General features: G+C 44.4%; 1 protein-coding gene across 3 annotated transcripts; it reads left to right on the top strand.

Annotated features, from left to right (window-relative positions):
- The first annotated feature begins 194 nt into the window (after nt 1-194).
- Nucleotides 195-10885, top strand: pde9ab (phosphodiesterase 9ab). 3 transcript variants are annotated; one of them, XM_048983121.1, is made up of 20 exons: nt 195-249; nt 1391-1574; nt 3193-3263; nt 3906-3983; nt 4179-4222; nt 4375-4429; nt 4582-4652; nt 4881-4977; nt 5392-5473; nt 5601-5675; nt 6073-6159; nt 6274-6378; nt 6515-6597; nt 6690-6846; nt 7404-7517; nt 7670-7774; nt 7915-8043; nt 8170-8265; nt 8523-8600; nt 9668-10885. In XM_048983121.1, the coding sequence occupies exons 2-19, from the start codon at nt 1506-1508 to the stop codon at nt 8571-8573; spliced, it is 1569 nt and encodes a 522-aa protein (XP_048839078.1). In that variant the 5' UTR covers nt 195-249; nt 1391-1505; the 3' UTR covers nt 8574-8600; nt 9668-10885. The 3 variants fall into 3 exon arrangements, with proteins under 3 accessions (XP_048839078.1, XP_048839077.1, XP_048839076.1); XM_048983120.1 differs by having other exon boundaries at nt 199-249; nt 1386-1574; XM_048983119.1 differs by lacking the exon at nt 195-249 and adding an exon at nt 837-896 and having other exon boundaries at nt 1386-1574.
- Nucleotides 10886-17343: the final 6458 nt, after the last annotated feature.

Below are 17343 nucleotides of genomic sequence, written 5' to 3'. Positions count from 1 at the left end.
GTGTCATCAGCAGTTATTCACCCTGTTATCATCAAGCAAGATCCTTCCTTAGCAACAGATGGCATGGGGGACACAGGGGCGGCCGTAGTAACAGTCCCTTGGCAACAGCGGAGAGTGGAAATTAAATTTAAGATCCCTCAATATTCCTAGCACCCCCCCCCCCCTGCCCTCCCTGTTCATTGTGTCAGCCTGCAACGCACAAACGAGCTGAGAACCTCAGAGCAAGACGAAAGGAGCGTCGCTCAAAAGGTGAGTCACAGTAACGGGCTTTATTTTCAGTGTTTGGTCATAGAATCTTTGCCGTCTTCGGTGAGGCTGCTGAATATTATGGAGCAGGTTTATTTGCACTATTATGATATTTCATTTATAGACCTGGACATTCATTTTATGATGCATATAATTAGTATATTAGTTGAGTTCAATCAGTGAGTTTATTAGTCATCGTAAACTGTATATTACTTGATTCAATCCATTTATCAGCGGGTGTGCTAGCAGAAGTTACTAAGTTCCATTATTTCCCGGTGCAAATCACTTTAAAAACATGTCATGTGGTTATGGACCAATAAAAAGACCACTGTGAACTTCTGCCTGCGCTTTTGCACGTATGACAATAACTCGAATGTTCAGGCTTCATTTGGAATTAATTTAGTTTTTCTTCAGGTCAGAGTCCTCCGCCACAAATGAGAGAGAGACTTGTCACCTTTAGTAGTATAGTATGCATCCACGTGGAAATTTCCATAAATACTTTCACGTAGCATATTTTTCCTCCTCCTAGCAAGTAATTGTACTCGCAGTGAGAAAAGCCTGTTAATTTGCCTTTGGGGGCAGCAGCCTGTAAAACGTTGTTGGGAACAGGCAGTTTCGGTGTCCTGCTAATAGGTTCTCAGAATTAGAAAGTAATAAGGAATTAATTTTACATATTGTTAGCTTAAGATGCACGTTTCACCGTGGATCATTTAATGGAATGAATTACAGACAAGTTTAATGTACACATGAAAATGTATAATAAAAGTTAAGTAAATTTGCCATAGCTATAGCTGGCTATTAAGTATACATGTATTAGCTTTTAATGTCTGGGAGTAATGTAAAATAAAAAGTAGTCAAACTATATACAAGATCGCTTTACACACATAATATGCAAATATGAAGCTGTTCCTGGAGGTGCTTCTGAATCGTGGTGGTAAATGTTTCCTCTTTGAAATTCGTGACATGTGTACGTAACTTTATTTTCTGTTATGTATTTTTGAAGCTTTTGAGAGCGGCCATGTCCACAGTGCCACAGGGTGTGTGACCTGGGCTGCTTGGCAGACACAGTGATGCCCTTAACCACACTGTCATTCTGCCAGATTTCCGCCTCATCTCCGGGTTTGGTCTCTCACTCCCAGAACAGACTCTTGAGCTTGAGAGGTTAGGGGTGGAGGAACCGTAGTTCTCACTGAGAGCTGAAGGTTGCCAGCCAGCACTCCGCTGTCTTCGTTTCGAGGCTGCGAACGGCACCGAGCGCCATGGGCTCCAGCTCGTCTTCCTACGCCCCCAAAACCGTGTACCTGGACGTGGATGGCAAAGTTCAGAAGGTAGGGCCTTCTTGCTGTTTTAGCAGTAACATGCAATAATCCGTAATGTTCTACTGTTTGGATTAAAGCGAAATAGATAACTACAGTACAGCCACTGGAAGGCCTGTGTCAGGGGCACCCAAGCTATCGGGCGATCTCGGCACATTTCTAGGTCAGTCGAAGGAGATGGTTAATGGATAATAATTGGTGGTCAAGTGATTGATTGCAATCTGCAAAATATACCAAGAGGGGCACCAACCCCAATCCCCGACCCCCCGCGGTGGCACAATAAAACAAGCAGGCAGGTTTTTTGTTGCCAGTCCACCCCTGCCCTCTGATCTGCGTTGGTAAGAGTTGATGATCAGATGGTGCTCTCAGAGAGTGCTCTCCCATATCACTATTACAGATGCAAAAAAAAAATCCCGGCATCCATCTCCCTGTGCGATTCCATAAAGGGCCGAGTTGAAGCAGAAACGTGTTCTGAGGTCTGCTGGTTAACATTTGGGGATTGAGGAGTGCAGAAATTGGAGAAATCCTCAGGGGAGGGGGGGGACACAGGAGTTCATCAGCAGATGCCTCCTCTCATGTAGAGCTTCTTGAGCACCAATGGGAACAGGAGTTTGTGCCCACGGTGCCGTGCGTGACTTCACCCTCATCGCCACTCAGCGAGAGTAGGGGCCATCTGTGGGCAGAGCCAAACCTGCGGGACAGTTGAGTGTGCACTAGAATAGCCCCCTTGACAAAGCCATGAAAAAAACAAACAACAGAACAAGGGGTATTGTGTCCTGCAGGTGTTCCTGGCACAGTAGACTGCGCCGACACCTGGCGCTAGCATGTTCTCTCGCTTTCCGCTCCCATTGTTTGAGGGTCAGTTCCATTCTCTCATCATGGGGGCTTTTGTTTTGTACGACATCTCCAGCTGCCCTTGACGGAGCGCTGTGAAGGTGTGTGACGCAGAGACGTGCATGCTAAGATAGCACTAGCTGAAAGTTCCGGGACATGGCTAGATGATTCCAGATGCTTCGTTTGTGTGGCACAGCTGTCCTTCGTGTAGAATGTGTTCCTCTATGCAGTGCGGGGAACAGCTTTTTGTGACAGCGCACTTGTACCTGTGTGAGTCTCGGGGGTGAGGCCCTCAATCTGGTAGTGGTCTCTATGAGGGGTCCTCAGTGGCATCAACTGCAGGAGATCTCAGCAGGCTGGGGTGTCAGGTGTGCCTTATGTGGGGCTGTTGAGAATCGGGTGCGTTTGTGTATGTGTGTGTGGGGGGGGGGGGGGGGGGAGTATTATGTATGACATTGTGGGGACCAAATGTCCCCATAATGTGATGAAAACCTGTTTTTTTTACATTATGGGGATGTTTTTCAGTCCCCACAAAGGGAACTCAATGTTATAAAAAGCTGTGAACGCAATCAAAAAGTTTTTTTTTAAAAAAAAAGCAAAAAGCTTTTTGTATTTTGTTCGGTTACGTGCCAAGCTTAGGGCTGGGTAGGGTTACGGTTGGTATAGTTGGGATTAGGGTTGTGTCCATAAAAATGAATGGAAAGTTACCACAAAGACTCAGATTTCTAATCTGTGTGTGTGTGTGTGTGTGTGTGTGTGTGTGTGTGTTATACTGACTCGCTGCTGCCCTCTACAGGTGCTCTTCAGTCGGCACTGCAGCCCTTGTGACATCAGGGAGCTGCTCTGCTCCTCCTCAAATATCCCCAGGTCAGTAGTGACCCTCCCCCCCAATAAACCCCCCCACCCCATCTAATGCCCGAGACAGCCAGCACCTGGGTATTAAAGGGGCCACCTGCACTGCTCACTAAATCACTACTTCTTAAGTCTATGCCGAACAGATGATTTCACAGTGTTTGCGTAACCACAATCATTCTGGCACAGCTCCTCAAAAACCAGTTATTGCTATCTGGGTGTATGGGTTATGGGTTTGGCCTCAGAGCCTGCAGCCAGAGGGTTACCGGTTTAAGCCCCAGCCTCTGCAGAATAGCCACATCTCTGTTGGACCCTTGAGCCAGGCCCATAACCCCCCATCATGCTCCAGGGGTGCCGGATAAATGGCCTGACCCTGTGCTCGGACCAAAAGCTTCACTATCAACTGTATGTATGTGTGTGTATGTCTCAGAAAGGAGAGCATGATGGGATATGTGTAAAGAGGCATTCCGATGTACCTGTACTTATGCAAATGGCAAATAAACAACAAGTCTTTATGAGTCTCGCGTTAAAGTGGTGCGAGGAGGTGGTCGCCCTTTGGTTTTGGCGCCTGCCAGCTGGATGTTGAGCCTGCGTGCGCGTGCTGGCCAGGTATATCACAGACAGCGCCCAGCTGTGTCTCTGCCCGCTTGTTTTTAGGAACACAGCCGTAACGCTACTGGATTCGGGGGGTGCCATGATCTCCATCGATCCTACCATGCCCACCAACTCGCCCAAGTAATCCAACCATTATCGTTATGTACAAGTTACCGTTAGTATAAATACTTATAGAGCACTAGGAAAGGTTACATTTAAATTCATGCCTTATTAATAGTAAAACGTCCTGCCAATCTTAAAGTTAGTCCTATGATGTCAATATTGTATAGATATAATACCATTTTTATTTTGTCTCTCGTCCTTCTTATCTCACAGCTCCTTGTACAAAGTCGTGCCGTTATCTGCTGGCCAGCTGGGAGGTACAGGCTTAAGGATGTGCTGTGCATTTCAGTGTGTCGTCACATTGTGCTAAAAGCGATATTTATTATCGTTCGGTCAATGGAGGGTCACTTAACTCATTGTGTTAGGTAATGAGTGGGTGCCATGAATCACCTTTGTGTCTCTTGTACAGAGAAGGATGACGTGTTTCAGAACGTCCTGTCTCAGGTGGCAGAGCAGTTCAGCAGGTACCTTGTTGGTGTGTTTGTGGTCCTCTCTGTGGTCGCTCCTCTCTGCCCTGTACCACTTCATTCTCTTGGCATTGCTGGTTCATTAGACGAGTTTCAGTACTGCTGTGGGCATCAGAGCCACATGCACACGGATCCCCTTTTCCGTCCAGGGCTTTTCGGATCAACGAGCTGAAAACCGAGGTCACTAATCGACTGGCCATGCTGGAGAAGAGGGTGGAGTGTAAGTCGAAGACCTTCTGTCTTCTGTTCTCTTCTGTTCTGTAAAAGCAGAAGAATAGGCTTGTCTCACATCTAAAGCCGACCTTCTCTGAACTTCATGGGTCAAATTATTTGCAAAATAATTTTGCCAATTTCAAAAGCAATACTTGTAAAGCAATACTTGAAAAAATGTATAAACTTCATTAAAATGTTTTAAACCCACGGAGCATTTTTCCCTTGGTTGTTTCAGTGGAGGGACTGAAGGTAGTGGAGATTGAGAAGTGCAAGAATGACCTCAAGAGACTTCGTGACGAGATGACCTCAAGAGGTGGAGGGAGGTTGATAGAGTAAGTAGAATTTTTTGGTGACGTTAAATTTCGACTAAACTATGGTTCATACTTATTTTTAAAACGAAATTAAAAGTTAAAACGAAGACTTATGGTTGCGTTCATCTTTGGTATACAGCAACCGAAGGAAATACTCCTTGTGTAATGCAGATAGTGCAAAGTTGTTCCACTGGTCAACACTGGATGGAGCTAAAATGTTGTTTTTTTACTCTTTCAGCATTTCAATAAACATTTTTTGCAGGATGAATTATTCACTTTTCAATCCAAAAAAGTATTACCAAATTCTTTTGTTATTGCAGTTGCTCCTAGTGTCAACATTTCTTGCACGGAAAAGTAATGAAATGTGTCTCATATATGAGTGTGATTTTTATCTCATGAAAATGTATTTTATCTGACAGTTTTTGTTCACTCCAGGATGAATTGCCCATGCAAATACAACTTCTCAGATGACGGGAAGAAGCTGTCCCCAAGGCGTGACGTCCCAAGCTATCCTAAGGTTCTCCATGGACATTCAACCTTGTCTCCATGCATGTTTTGATGAGCTCAAGGACCTGGTGTTGTGGAACTACTCAAGGTCTTTGGAACTATGACTGAACCTCCCTCTTTCTGCTGGAATCCCATAGTACACGCTGTCCCAGGAGACCATCGAGGCCCTGAAGAAACCCACGTTTGATGTCTGGCACTGGGAGCACAATGAGGCAGGTCCCAAGCAGCTCTGCGGTGTAAAAAACAACTTAAACTACAGTTTTGCCATGTATATTTGCTCAACTGTCCCTGGAATTGTCATGCAAGGTTCAGAGCCTGTAGCCAGCACAGTTTTATAGTAGCATCCTCTGGTTTTAGGTGATATTCCAACCGCACGCCCTTTATGCAGCTGATGTGTTAAGCTGGCCACGGTCTTATTGTTCGAAGTTACTTACATCTTCAGCTGACCATAATCTGTGGTTTAGATGCCGATCAAGGTGTTATGGTCCTTGCAATCTGAGTTGAACACAAGCCTTACAGCATATAGTTGGGAATCTGAGCCGAGCGCGGTAATATCGTGTATAGTGTTTACACTCTGATCTGACCACTGTCTCGTTGTGGCCAGTTCAGATGCTGAGCTGCCTGGAGTACATGTACCATGACCTGGGATTGGTGAAGGAGTTCAACATTAACCCCATTACGCTCAAGCGCTGGCTGGTAAAAATCGTACTCACCAGTTTTTACTGTGTCAGAAATTGAACAAACAGCGGTTCTCTGCAGGGTCTGGTTGACTGCGTGTGAGTAAGCTAGCCTCTCTGTGCCCTGCTATAGCTGGCCATTCAGGAGAATTACCGCAGCAACCCCTTCCACAACTTCCGCCACTGCTTCTGCGTGAGCCAGATGATGTATGGCATGATCCACCTGTGCAACCTCCAGGTGAGGCCGTGTCCCTAACCAGAAGATGGCCAACGCCGAGCCATTCATGCAGAGTCCAGGTGGTAACGGTGGTCATAGATGAATCAGGAACCTGGAAGTGGAGCAACACATGGGTCTGTGTGTTTTCTTGCCTCAGGAGAGACTCACACTGGCTGACATGGGCATCCTCATGACTGCAGCTGTCTGTCATGACCTGGACCATCCGGGCTACAATAACACGTAAGTCGACCAGCCAGATACGCGTCATCACCATGGTTCAGCCCAAGGGCAATCAAAGCCAAGATAAAGCAAAGTATGACATATCACGCCAGGTACCAGATCAATGCCCGCACGGAGCTTGCAGTGCGCTACAATGATATCTCCCCGCTGGAGAACCACCACTGCGCTGTGGCCTTCCAGATCCTCTCCTTGCCCGAGTGCAACATTTTCGGCAACGTAGAACCCGAGGCCTTCAAGCAAATCCGACAAGTATGTTGGAATGACGCTGATTTTCGATTGGTGGTAGACTTACTATTATCATCATAATACTCAAAGCTTAACAGGGCAATAAAACTGCAGTACTCTTCAGGCATGCAAGGTTTCCAGATACCAACTAGTACAGGGATGGGCAATCTTATCCACAATGGGCCAGTGTGGGTGCCGGTTTTTGGGATCACCTTTAGGTCGGCTGTTCAAAGCCAGGTGTGCGGATCCTTCAGTCAATAAATCCTCTAATTAGTAATCTAATTAGGGATTTGGAGTGAATACCCACATACCCAACAGCTCTTTCTGGAGGAGATTACACATCCCTGGTCTAGTACCACGCTAGATACTAGATGAAAAATCCTTGATGCACGCTTCTCTTTATACCTTTTATGAAGTGTTTATACCTTTCATAAAGTGGTGGTTCATAGCTTAGTTTCTTAGGTCTGAAGTTATTTGAGCTTCATTTCTTAGGTCTGGATTAGTTTGACCTTAATTTCTTAGGTCTGGATTAATTTCACTTTAGTTTCTTTGATCTGGATTAATTTGCATTTTCTTTGCAGGCTGTTATCACCCTCATACTAGCCACAGATATGGCCCGACATGGGGAGATACTGGAGTCTTTCAAGCAGAAGGTGGACAGCTTTGATTTCACCAATGAGGAGCACATCAGATGTGTATGTGTTCCACTCAACATTTGGGTCCAAGAACACAATCCACATAAAATGGGTGGATATGCCCGCAGGACACATTACGTTGATACTGTGGTTCTCTGCGCTAAAGCTGCTCCTTCTTCTGTGCGTGTTTGTCTGTGTGTCCGTATGAGCAGCTGAAGATGGTTCTTATCAAATGCTGTGATATTTCCAACGAGGTCAGGCCCACTGAAGTAGCTGAGCCCTGGGTGGATTGTCTACTGGAAGAGTACTTTATGCAGGTTACCAAAATGTTGTGTGTGCTATATTCATTGTCGTAATGAGGATTTTCAAGAATTGTCAGTCACATTTTCTTTAGAGGAGAATGACCGAAATTTTCATGATAACAACCTCCTTGCTGTCTGGACAATACATGGTCCAGAGTGACAGAGAGAAGTCTGAAGGACTCCCCGTCGCTCCCTTTATGGATCGGGACAAGGTGACCAAGCCAACGGCACAGATCGGCTTCATAAAATTTGTCCTCATCCCCATGTTCGAGACGGTCATGAAGGTGAGTGTGTCTGCGTGGCATCATACCAGCAACATTCGACCAGAACAGAACAGACAGCGATGTAAGAAATTACAGCAACGATATTACCGAACGTTGTAAACAAATGCCTATCTCTCTGTCTTTCAGCTATTCCCACAGATCGAAGAGATCATGGTTCAGCCACTGCGGGACTCTCGCGATCACTACGAGGAGCTGAAGCAGATCGATGATGCCATGACTGAGGTAGCTCCGCCTTCCCCCGATTCTCCTACCCATCACCCGATGCGTGCGCAGCCCCGTAGTCTGCCTGAAGCCCTCCAAACTGTACACATGGTCAGCAGTGTGGAGCAGCCTGTAGTTAAGAGCATTCCTTCCATTGTTCCCTCCATCATACCCTTATAGCTTCATCATATCTTCAATGATGAGGCTATACTGTAGTTGAACAGAAGGTCTTGGTTGACTAACCCGCTAACATAAAGGTGTGTCTATTATTCTACGAGGTACAGAAGAAAAAAACTGAGAACATGTCATTAGGAGGGAAGAAGAAGTAGCCTTTCCTGCCTGCTCAGTGGTTCTAAGTAAGTCAATTGTTGGTGTCATGTCTGGTCTGCCTCTCTCTCTCTCTCTCTCTCTCTCTCTCTCTCTCTCTCCTTTGAGCACTTCATCAGCTTCACAAACTTATGCACACCGTCGGCAAGCAAAAAAAAAAACAAATAAATAACAAAAAAAAATGACTGAATATAAGGTTCCTTATAGAATGTGGTGTTATGATGCCATCTGCAGCATGGAGAAAGTACTGCATGCATATCCAAATCACACTTCCACAGTTTCTTCTTCCCAAATTGATGTAATCATGGGTTATTAAGGTTATCGTGGTTATGGTTGATATTAGTTTTACTGATGGGGAAGAGCTAGGGTTAAGGTTAACGTTAGGGTTACTGGTAAGCAAAGATGTAAGCCTAATTCTATCCCAAACCTCCATTCTAATCCTAGCCCTAATAATACAGGGAAGCATAACCCAAGCTATAACCCGTACGGCAACACTAACCCTAAAGAGTGCGCCTTCGGAGTACACTCTGCAGTGTGTGCCCTTTTGTATGTACCCTACAGAGTGAGCTATACTGAGGGTTCGATACTGAGTGCACCCTACCGAGCATATCCCTCTGGGTGTGCCCTTCCAGTCACACCCTACATAGTGTACACTAAAAAATCTACACTCTGCATCATCCACACTTGTGTGCTTGAAAGTGCAACTTACATAATATACACCACAAACTGTACACTTAATAATGTGCACTACAAAAGTGGGTTTTCAGGTTTAAATTTTAACTCGGGCACTGTGGTAAAGTTAGCTTTATTCAGTTTTCTGACTGTAACAACACCCCTTGGTTTTCCAGATTTATGGACAAATATTAATGAATATTTCAATGTTTGTGTGTGTACTTCACATCCAGTAGCCGATCTGTCTTGCTTATAGTCACTGGCAGTGAAGGAACACAGTGCAATTATTAATAAATAAATGCATATAAGAACACAAAATATGAAAGTTAGGTGTGCATTATCCCCCAAAGTTTATTACTTAAAGCACACCTTACAGGATACCTCCTTGCTGGCCTTAGCTTTCTGTGTGCGTTTGTGATTCCAGGGATCCCACACTGTGCACCGATTCTGTGGCAGGAGCAATTAATCCAGCTGATTGGCCTGTTCCTTTGGAGACAAATAGCCATTTCACAAAGGCTCACTCCTGTACCTTTCCCTCAACCCTCCAACCACTGAGGCATTGACTGCCCTTTTGATCGCCTCTCCATTCCCTTCACATGCAAGCAACATCCAGAAGAACGACAAAGGGAGAGTAACCAAAGACAACGATATTAGCATCCATTGAGACGTTATTTCAGAAGTGCTGTTTCCTGTGTGCTCTGTTACGGGTATCAAATGACAGCATTTGTACCGATTCTTAGTTTGATACTGTTAAGTTCGCTTAATGGCCATCTCCTACCTTTCAGTTACTTATTCTTGGTCATGCCCCATTCACTACATGGAAAACAGTGTTGAATGAGTTCCCTTTGGTATCGGCTACATTCCCCAAGGATAGAGTAGTCAAGATACTTACAGTGACTTCCTGATGAACCCTGGTCAGCTCAGTGGTGTTTAAACTTGCCTCCCAAACAAATTGCTTTTCTCTACATAAAATTAAATCATAATTGATTCTCTATTCTAAATTATTTCTTTTTAAAGGACTCAAAAGTTTGATCTGCGCTGATGTGTGTGCGATAAGTTTTAGGCAACATAATGGTGTGTGTTTGCTAGCCGGTAGTATAAACAGCCCATTGATACGTAACAATGTGGCTTATCTGTAAGCTTATGATAGGATATGACTTTACTCCTGGCTCAAAGATTTGGTAAACCTGTGTTTTCCTACATCCTAACACTGAGCAATATTCTCCTGGAACATTTAAAATGTATTACCCCATATGAAAACATGTGAACATTAATAATTGATTGTTAGGTTGCTTAAAATTATGTGCACAAGTAGATATTATTTATCATGCAGTTGCTAATGTTAATCTGCTCTGTTTTGCTTTATTATTCATAATCTGTGACCCTGGAGATGTGTGTCCTCATACTCTGAAAGACAGGTTTTACGTCTTGTTGTCTAAACCTGGGAAAACACGCAAGACAATTTCACCTGCCAATTTTCCGTGATTCTCATTAGATGCCCTGTACATTGTTACACCACTGTGGTCGCCAAGGCCACCATGTCGAAACATGTCTTGTGAATCCTTCTGCGTGTTAAGGGCTCCGTAATTAACTCACGTCTCTGTTTAGGGGTTTAAGGTGGCAGTTTTACGTACACAGAATAAATGGGGATTCCTTCTAGCGTTTTGTCTGATTCCATTGTTTTTTATTGCCCTGCTTGTGGTGCCACCTCGCACGCTTCTGGTTTAATAAACGTCTAGCTGTAGGCTTGGATTGTTTGCTTAAAACCCCCAGGTATGTACCCACATGTTCCCCTCTGTCACCACCTGGTGGGTGACACTGATCTGAGGAGATTAGTTTGATATATATGCTCATAAATCAGATGAAATTATAGATTTCTGTGCCCTTTCATGTGAGCTATAGACCTTTGAAAATGTGTTAAATTTTCTAGAAACAAGCAAAGAATAACTTTTGACAGCTGTAAGACAGCTCGTGTTTATATTCTTGATTTCCTGTACCTTCCACGGATTCTCTGTTTTTCCTCGTCCTTTCGCAGTTTTATTACTTTTTTTTTCCTTTTTTTCTGAGCATTACCTCAGTACAGGAAATGTACAGGAGAAGTACAGGAAATGCCCGCCGTTAGAAATTAGTTTTCATCTCTTGCTCTTCCATCAGAATGTTTCATCTCCCGGCTTTCGCGTAAGTCACGTGACGCTCACCTGAAGGCACGTCACAAATCAGCCACGCAGACCGGTTCCTTGTAGCGCTCTGACATTGTTTTTTCTAACACCTTTATTTCCTGTTTCTGCCCACCCCTTGTGGCACAAAAAAAAATGTGCATTAAAGTAATTGTCCCCCTTAGCTTCCATTAACCCCGTAACAGACAAATGAATCATTCAGGCATTAATAATCGATTTATGGATTTCCTTAGATCTTCAGTAACCTCCTGTCCTGCAGGTCATAGTGAATTTGAAGTCTTTCACGGGTAGTAAAGGGCACAAGGCTGGGCTCCTCCCGGGCAGGTGTGCCAGTCCATCGCAGGACACGCACTGTGAACTCCAGACTGCCTTGCATAGCAGAATGTAGTCTACACACTACACAGAGCTGGGGATGATTGTCAACCCCACCCCCATCCTGGAGGTGTGAGGCTACATTACTACCCATTTGTCATTAATCATTCACGCATCAGAATTCACTTTATTGGTACAACTGCATATACTAGGAATTTGTTTTGGCAGTGTTTGGTGCTTACATTCACAGACAACATATACGAACAAAGAGCATAAATTAAGCAAAACAGATGAATAGAAATAAAATAAAAGAGTAAAGGAATAAGGAATAATCCAAGAATAAAGGAATAAAATTAAAAGTGAACAGTGCAAGCTATACAATATACTAACCATAATTATAAGTACAGTAATGGAACAGAGGTATTGAATATCATGTTCCATTATTCTACTCTATATTCTGTTTAAGGGGGAAATTTTAAGCATTACATCCAGTTTTAGTGTTTTTTTTTCATTTTTTTTATTAAAACAGAACTCAAGGCACAAAGCAATTTTATTTTCATACTGTTGATTCAGCTTGAAATATTACGTTATAGTTTTTTTTTTTTTTAAATAAATTTGACATTTCACTACTAAAAGTACTATCCCAAATTGGCAATAGATTACTGCTTGATTTGAGTTTTGAGGTTCAAAGCTGTGTACTGTCAGTGCTTTTACTTTCCTTAAATTAGGACATCTGCTTTTCTTCATGGTGGGGGGCTTGGCAACCTGATGTACAGGGTAAAATTTGGTGTATTACCCTTTAATGCCTTGTGATTGACTCTACTGCTCTGTGCTGTTTCCTCGACAACCACTGGGGCACAAGTGTTTTGATTTCTGTTTAAAAAGCGATCCATCTTCCTCGGACAGGCTTCGCTTCTTTGGTGCCAGATGATATCTCCACCTGGTAAGAGACTCATGCAGCAGCAGGAACTGACGCCAAATGTAGGAAACCCTGATGAAATCACTTCTGCGTGAACCCTGCACAGTACAGTAAAACCTTCGTATCTGTTCCAGTTGGATAGTTGTAGACAAGCCATTCAAAGTAAACATACATGCAGGAGATCTGGAAATATATCTCTCTGGTGAGAAGCGACTCTCTCGCACACAACGGTAGCTACAAGGCTGAATTTTCTGGAAATGAAGGAAAGTGCATAACAGGAAGAAACTACTTCACCGGAAAGATGGACTTAAACTAAGTGCTTTTTTTACACAAAATTTTTGAGAATTTCAAGGAGGAGTTTCTGTGCAACGACTCGATTGGTGTATTTCCCACGGATCTTGCGACAAGTCAGACGTGTCGGCTTCTTACTAAACTCCCCCTAATCCACACCTTCTGTCTGTGGTCTGTTCCTCACCCCTTTCAAGCCACGCACCAACCAAATCATAATCGTCTGCTTATATTCCATGCAACGCTTTAAAAATACTAAATACTTTCAGCCTCCGTGGTTCAGCTGAAGGTAACAAAAAACCGAATGACTGTTTTTCGTTTTGTCTCCTAGCAACGCCCCCCACCCCTTTGACACCTGTATTAATGAGACCAACGTTTAATAGAGGTGTGAACACATAAGCTTAGAGTGATCCAGCCCCCCCTTCCTGCTTCCCCTCACTATTTGTCTGTCATTCACATTTCGACTCAAACACAAAATGACAAAGGGCAGTTTGTCACGCGAGCCCTGAAGAAGAGTTTAGAGAAATCCCACACTACTGCGACCTCCTTAGGGGAATCCGGAGAATCTTGGCTAATGGCTTTTGATCTTGAGTCAGTCTTTCCTAGTCTATCAACCTATCAGACTTCTAAATATAAAACTGACTGCAACTAGAGCCAATTGGGGATCAAACAATCACATCTAGTCCAGCCAATCCAACATCAATGAGGCCACTTGTTTGCATACAGGCCAGCTAATCAGGCATCCAAGACTCTACATTGATCCTCCATAAGTCTCTCAGCCTTTCCCCTCCTTTTTCACTATTTCTGGAAAGTGACAATACTAAGCTACTGTCTCACTGTTTATTTTCCAATCTGTGGAAGCCTTTGTCCTTTAATGTAACTCATTGGGTGGGACAGATGACACATACAGTGGCTATGATGTGCTCCTCTACCAGAGAGTGGATCTGTCATACTGTAGCTGATAGCCGACCACATTCAGAAGCAACAGGAATATAATTGGTTGCAACGAAATAGGGAACAAATGCTCTTCTTTCCATTTGAGCAAACAACATACAGTATTTGCAGAAGGTGCTGCGGTGGTCATGTGAGTGGTTGGTTCAGATCCCGGAAGGAATTTAATCTTGGCAACAAAAATTTTTAACAATTTCGAGCAAACCAATGAACAATATTTGTAGTAAATATTTGTGTTTAAGCATTTCCATCAGGGATGTAATGAATACTCAGCTATAGTGGCGTGTGTATTACCACACAGTGCTGTCCTTTCTGAAATGAAATGGTCCTTTTATGGTGTCGACATGGATTTCAGATCTGAAAGCTGGTGCGTTTAAAAGCTCGCTGAATATCAGGCTTTGTTTCCAGCAGGCAGAGTGAGGTTGGTCTGTAAATCATTCATTTCTTTGATTGTTAATCTGGCCAACAAAACGGTTCCTTACAGATGCCTCCCAGGAAATAATGAAAATGAAAATCTACTTAATATGAGTCAAAACAAAGGTCTCACACAGGCACTGCTTTTCCTTAGTAGAACAGTAAGTTCACTAAAGACATTTGTTGTCCGTTCATCCATCCATCCACTATTAACATCTTGCTCTGGTCAGGGTTGTGGGGGGCCAGGAGCCACCCAGGACAGGATGCTATAGTTCAATGGAGTCTATAGCTATTTTATTCTTCTTTATTGCTGTTGTTTCTGCTAGGGGGGGTTTCTCCAGTTGTAACCGTAAAGATCAAGCTTCAAAAGTTTCGCAATTAAATCATTTCTCTTTTTATTTCGCAGGAAGGGCAGACCACACACGTTTTGCAATGAGGTCGTTAAACAAACTATGCAGCATGATTTTTCACGTAGTTCCCCTGGGGGACCGACACCCCCCCCCACCTTAAAAACAGGAAATGTCATCCTCGAAGCAGACTCGCCTGTGTCTTTCTGACAGGCACTTATGCGGCCACATGCTTCTCTGTGGGAGGTTTTCTAAAGCGGTTTGCACTCTGTAAAGCTGCTTTTCATTGCCACAGTCTGTGTCTTTTTCCCTCGCCTTCCGCTCTGGTCACAGTTGCCCTTTGTATCTGAACATGACACTGGCCTTGCACATGCATTTATGTCCGGGGTTTTCCCTTTTGAATATTTCTCTAATCGATGTGTCACGTGGCAGGACAGCATGCGGAGGTATCTTAAAACCTGACTGCCCTTGAAAAGTTCAGTACGTATGACGGTGACGTCAGAAGTCACGATCGAGATATGCCATAGGTTCATGTTTAATGATCAAAGCCGTTCACAGGACACAGATTTGAGAAACCCCTTCATGTCACCTCTGCTAAACATCTGGAGATTCAGTTTCTCTGGAAGCACACAGCTGGGAGACCCCCCTCCCTTCGCCACCCCTGGAAGAGACGTTCTTTAGACTGGAGAACCCATGTCGAGGAGACTCCCTCGTGGCCCGTCCCTCTTCAGAGATCTCCCTAGATCTGCTCCAAGGCTGGTGGCCAAAAGGACCTTCAGCAAAAGGACCTGCCAGGACTTTGACACAAGTTTGGACCTTGTGGTGATTTACCACTGGGAGCTGATCTTGGGCCAAACAGAGGGAGACTATCGCTCCGGGCGCTGTGTATTTAAGCCTTGGCTTTTTATCCTGGTCAGAGATGTTGATGTATTTAATTTAGGGTTACTGGCCAGGTTAATGTGATATAATGATCACTGCCCAGAGTTTCAGGTTTCTCATCCATGGCAAACTGACCTGTAATCATCAAAGAAGAAAGAGGAAGGTCTGTTGATTGCCCTTCTACAAACACAGCTGTATAAACACAGAGAGGGAAAGATCCTGTTATATAAAGCAATATTAGTATTAATCATATATGGTAAATATGCCCTGTCACAAGGGCATAACTTTGGGTTGATTATTGGGAGTTGAGGTCACCATCCATTTGAGGGGGTCCAGGAGGTTGTATTGGCTGGTTTTGATTATTGGGGAGGGGTTGCCCTAACCCTATCCCCCCCCCCCATCTCCCCCACCTCCCCATAATTTATTCCCATGCTCTGAATTTAACTGGCATCTCATACATGGTGTCCCTGCCTTGTGCTCCATTCTGCCTGGGATAGGCTGCTGGATATTGGTGACCCTGTACCAGATAAGAGGTTAGAAGATGCATAGATAGATGGATGCATGGATGGCTCGAAGTTTGCACCGACATCCTTAGCTCAGCTTTAGGAAAGAAAACATTTTGTGTTCTGCCAGGAAGCGTCAAGCAAAAAATTTCGGCTTATCACAAAACGCAATCTTTCTGTCCTCAAACCTGGGCCATTTTTGTTCGGTGTTTTCATTGCTGATGGAACGTAGCTTGTTAAAACATAGTTTTGGATGCTTTTTTGGCAATGTGAAATGTAAATAATTACAATTAAGCTCTCACGATGTGAGGTCTGCATGGTCAAAGTAACGTCCCTCCGGATCATTACCGCTATAGTCGTGTATCTCTGCAGCTGCAGGTTCTGCTACCATTTCATCTGATTGTTGTTTTTAGCATTTTGTCGTTTTTAGCATTTTTTCGTTTTTAGCATTTTTTGTAGAATTACCTCCTAGCTCAGACTAAATATGTAGTTTACGTCTCTAAATTGTCCTTGGGTGTATCTGCTTTGGACTGGCATCCCAACCTGGGTGTGTCCCGTCCTTCCCGGGTGAATCCCCAGGTCCCGCCGCAAGCCTGCGTAAGGAAAATTGTTATAGAAAGTTGGTGCAGGGATCATTTTAGCTGTGTTCAAATATAGTTACGAAATGACTGGTCATGTCCAACTTCTGACGATTTTGTTATTTTAAGTTTTGGTCACGTTGGCTTTGCAGAGTCTGGCCCCTCAGGCAAAGCGAATGATTTTGCGGTGATCTTTATCAGCAGGTCTCCACGATACTCAGCGCAAACCGCCCCAGTCATGCCTCAGGACTCCCCAGTGCTACAGTCATCCATGTTATGTTACGGTCAGCTGATACTTGGGCGGGTATTGCACAGGGTTTCAAGGCCGGAGGTGCCCCCCCCCTCCCGGGTCGAGCGCTATGCCGCCCCCACCATCCACTCCACAGCTGTGGGGTAATTAGTCTCATATGAAACAATGACTATAGCTGAGTTATTCTCTCAGTGAGATGCTGGCACGTGGCCCCAGTTCCAAGCAAGCGAATGCTTCCCGAACTTCACCGAAGGGGCTGGGAACAGCAAGAATCAGGCATCCTGTGTTTCCAACTGTGGGTTGAGAAGGTTGCTGGTTGAAATCCTGTGGTCAGCAGAGTGACGCCACCATTGGGCTCCTAACCTCAGCTGCTGACCCTACTGACTCCTCTACGCCAGTTCCATGAGGTGGCTTCCTGGGACGCTGTTCCAGCTGTCCTGAAGATGCTCCCACATTAGCTGAGAACTCACTGGCCACTTTTC

The sequence above is a fragment of the Brienomyrus brachyistius genome, chromosome 18 (genome assembly GCF_023856365.1).
Source record: "Brienomyrus brachyistius isolate T26 chromosome 18, BBRACH_0.4, whole genome shotgun sequence".
In the NCBI taxonomy this organism is placed as follows: Eukaryota; Metazoa; Chordata; class Actinopteri; order Osteoglossiformes; family Mormyridae; genus Brienomyrus; species Brienomyrus brachyistius.
The sequence above is the reverse complement of the archived record's forward strand: the minus strand, read 5'-3'. Positions and strand labels throughout refer to the sequence as shown.

Excerpts from the sequence above, each read along its gene's own strand:
- pde9ab (XM_048983121.1), top strand. The coding sequence starts at position 1,506 with ATGGGCTCCAGCTCGTCTTCCTACGCCCCCAAAACCGTGTACCTGGAC. Across the intron at positions 3,984-4,178 it reads ATGCCCACCAACTCGCCCAA|CTCCTTGTACAAAGTCGTGC; the intron begins GTAATCCAACCA and ends CTTATCTCACAG. Across the intron at positions 4,223-4,374 it reads ATCTGCTGGCCAGCTGGGAG|AGAAGGATGACGTGTTTCAG; the intron begins GTACAGGCTTAA and ends TCTCTTGTACAG.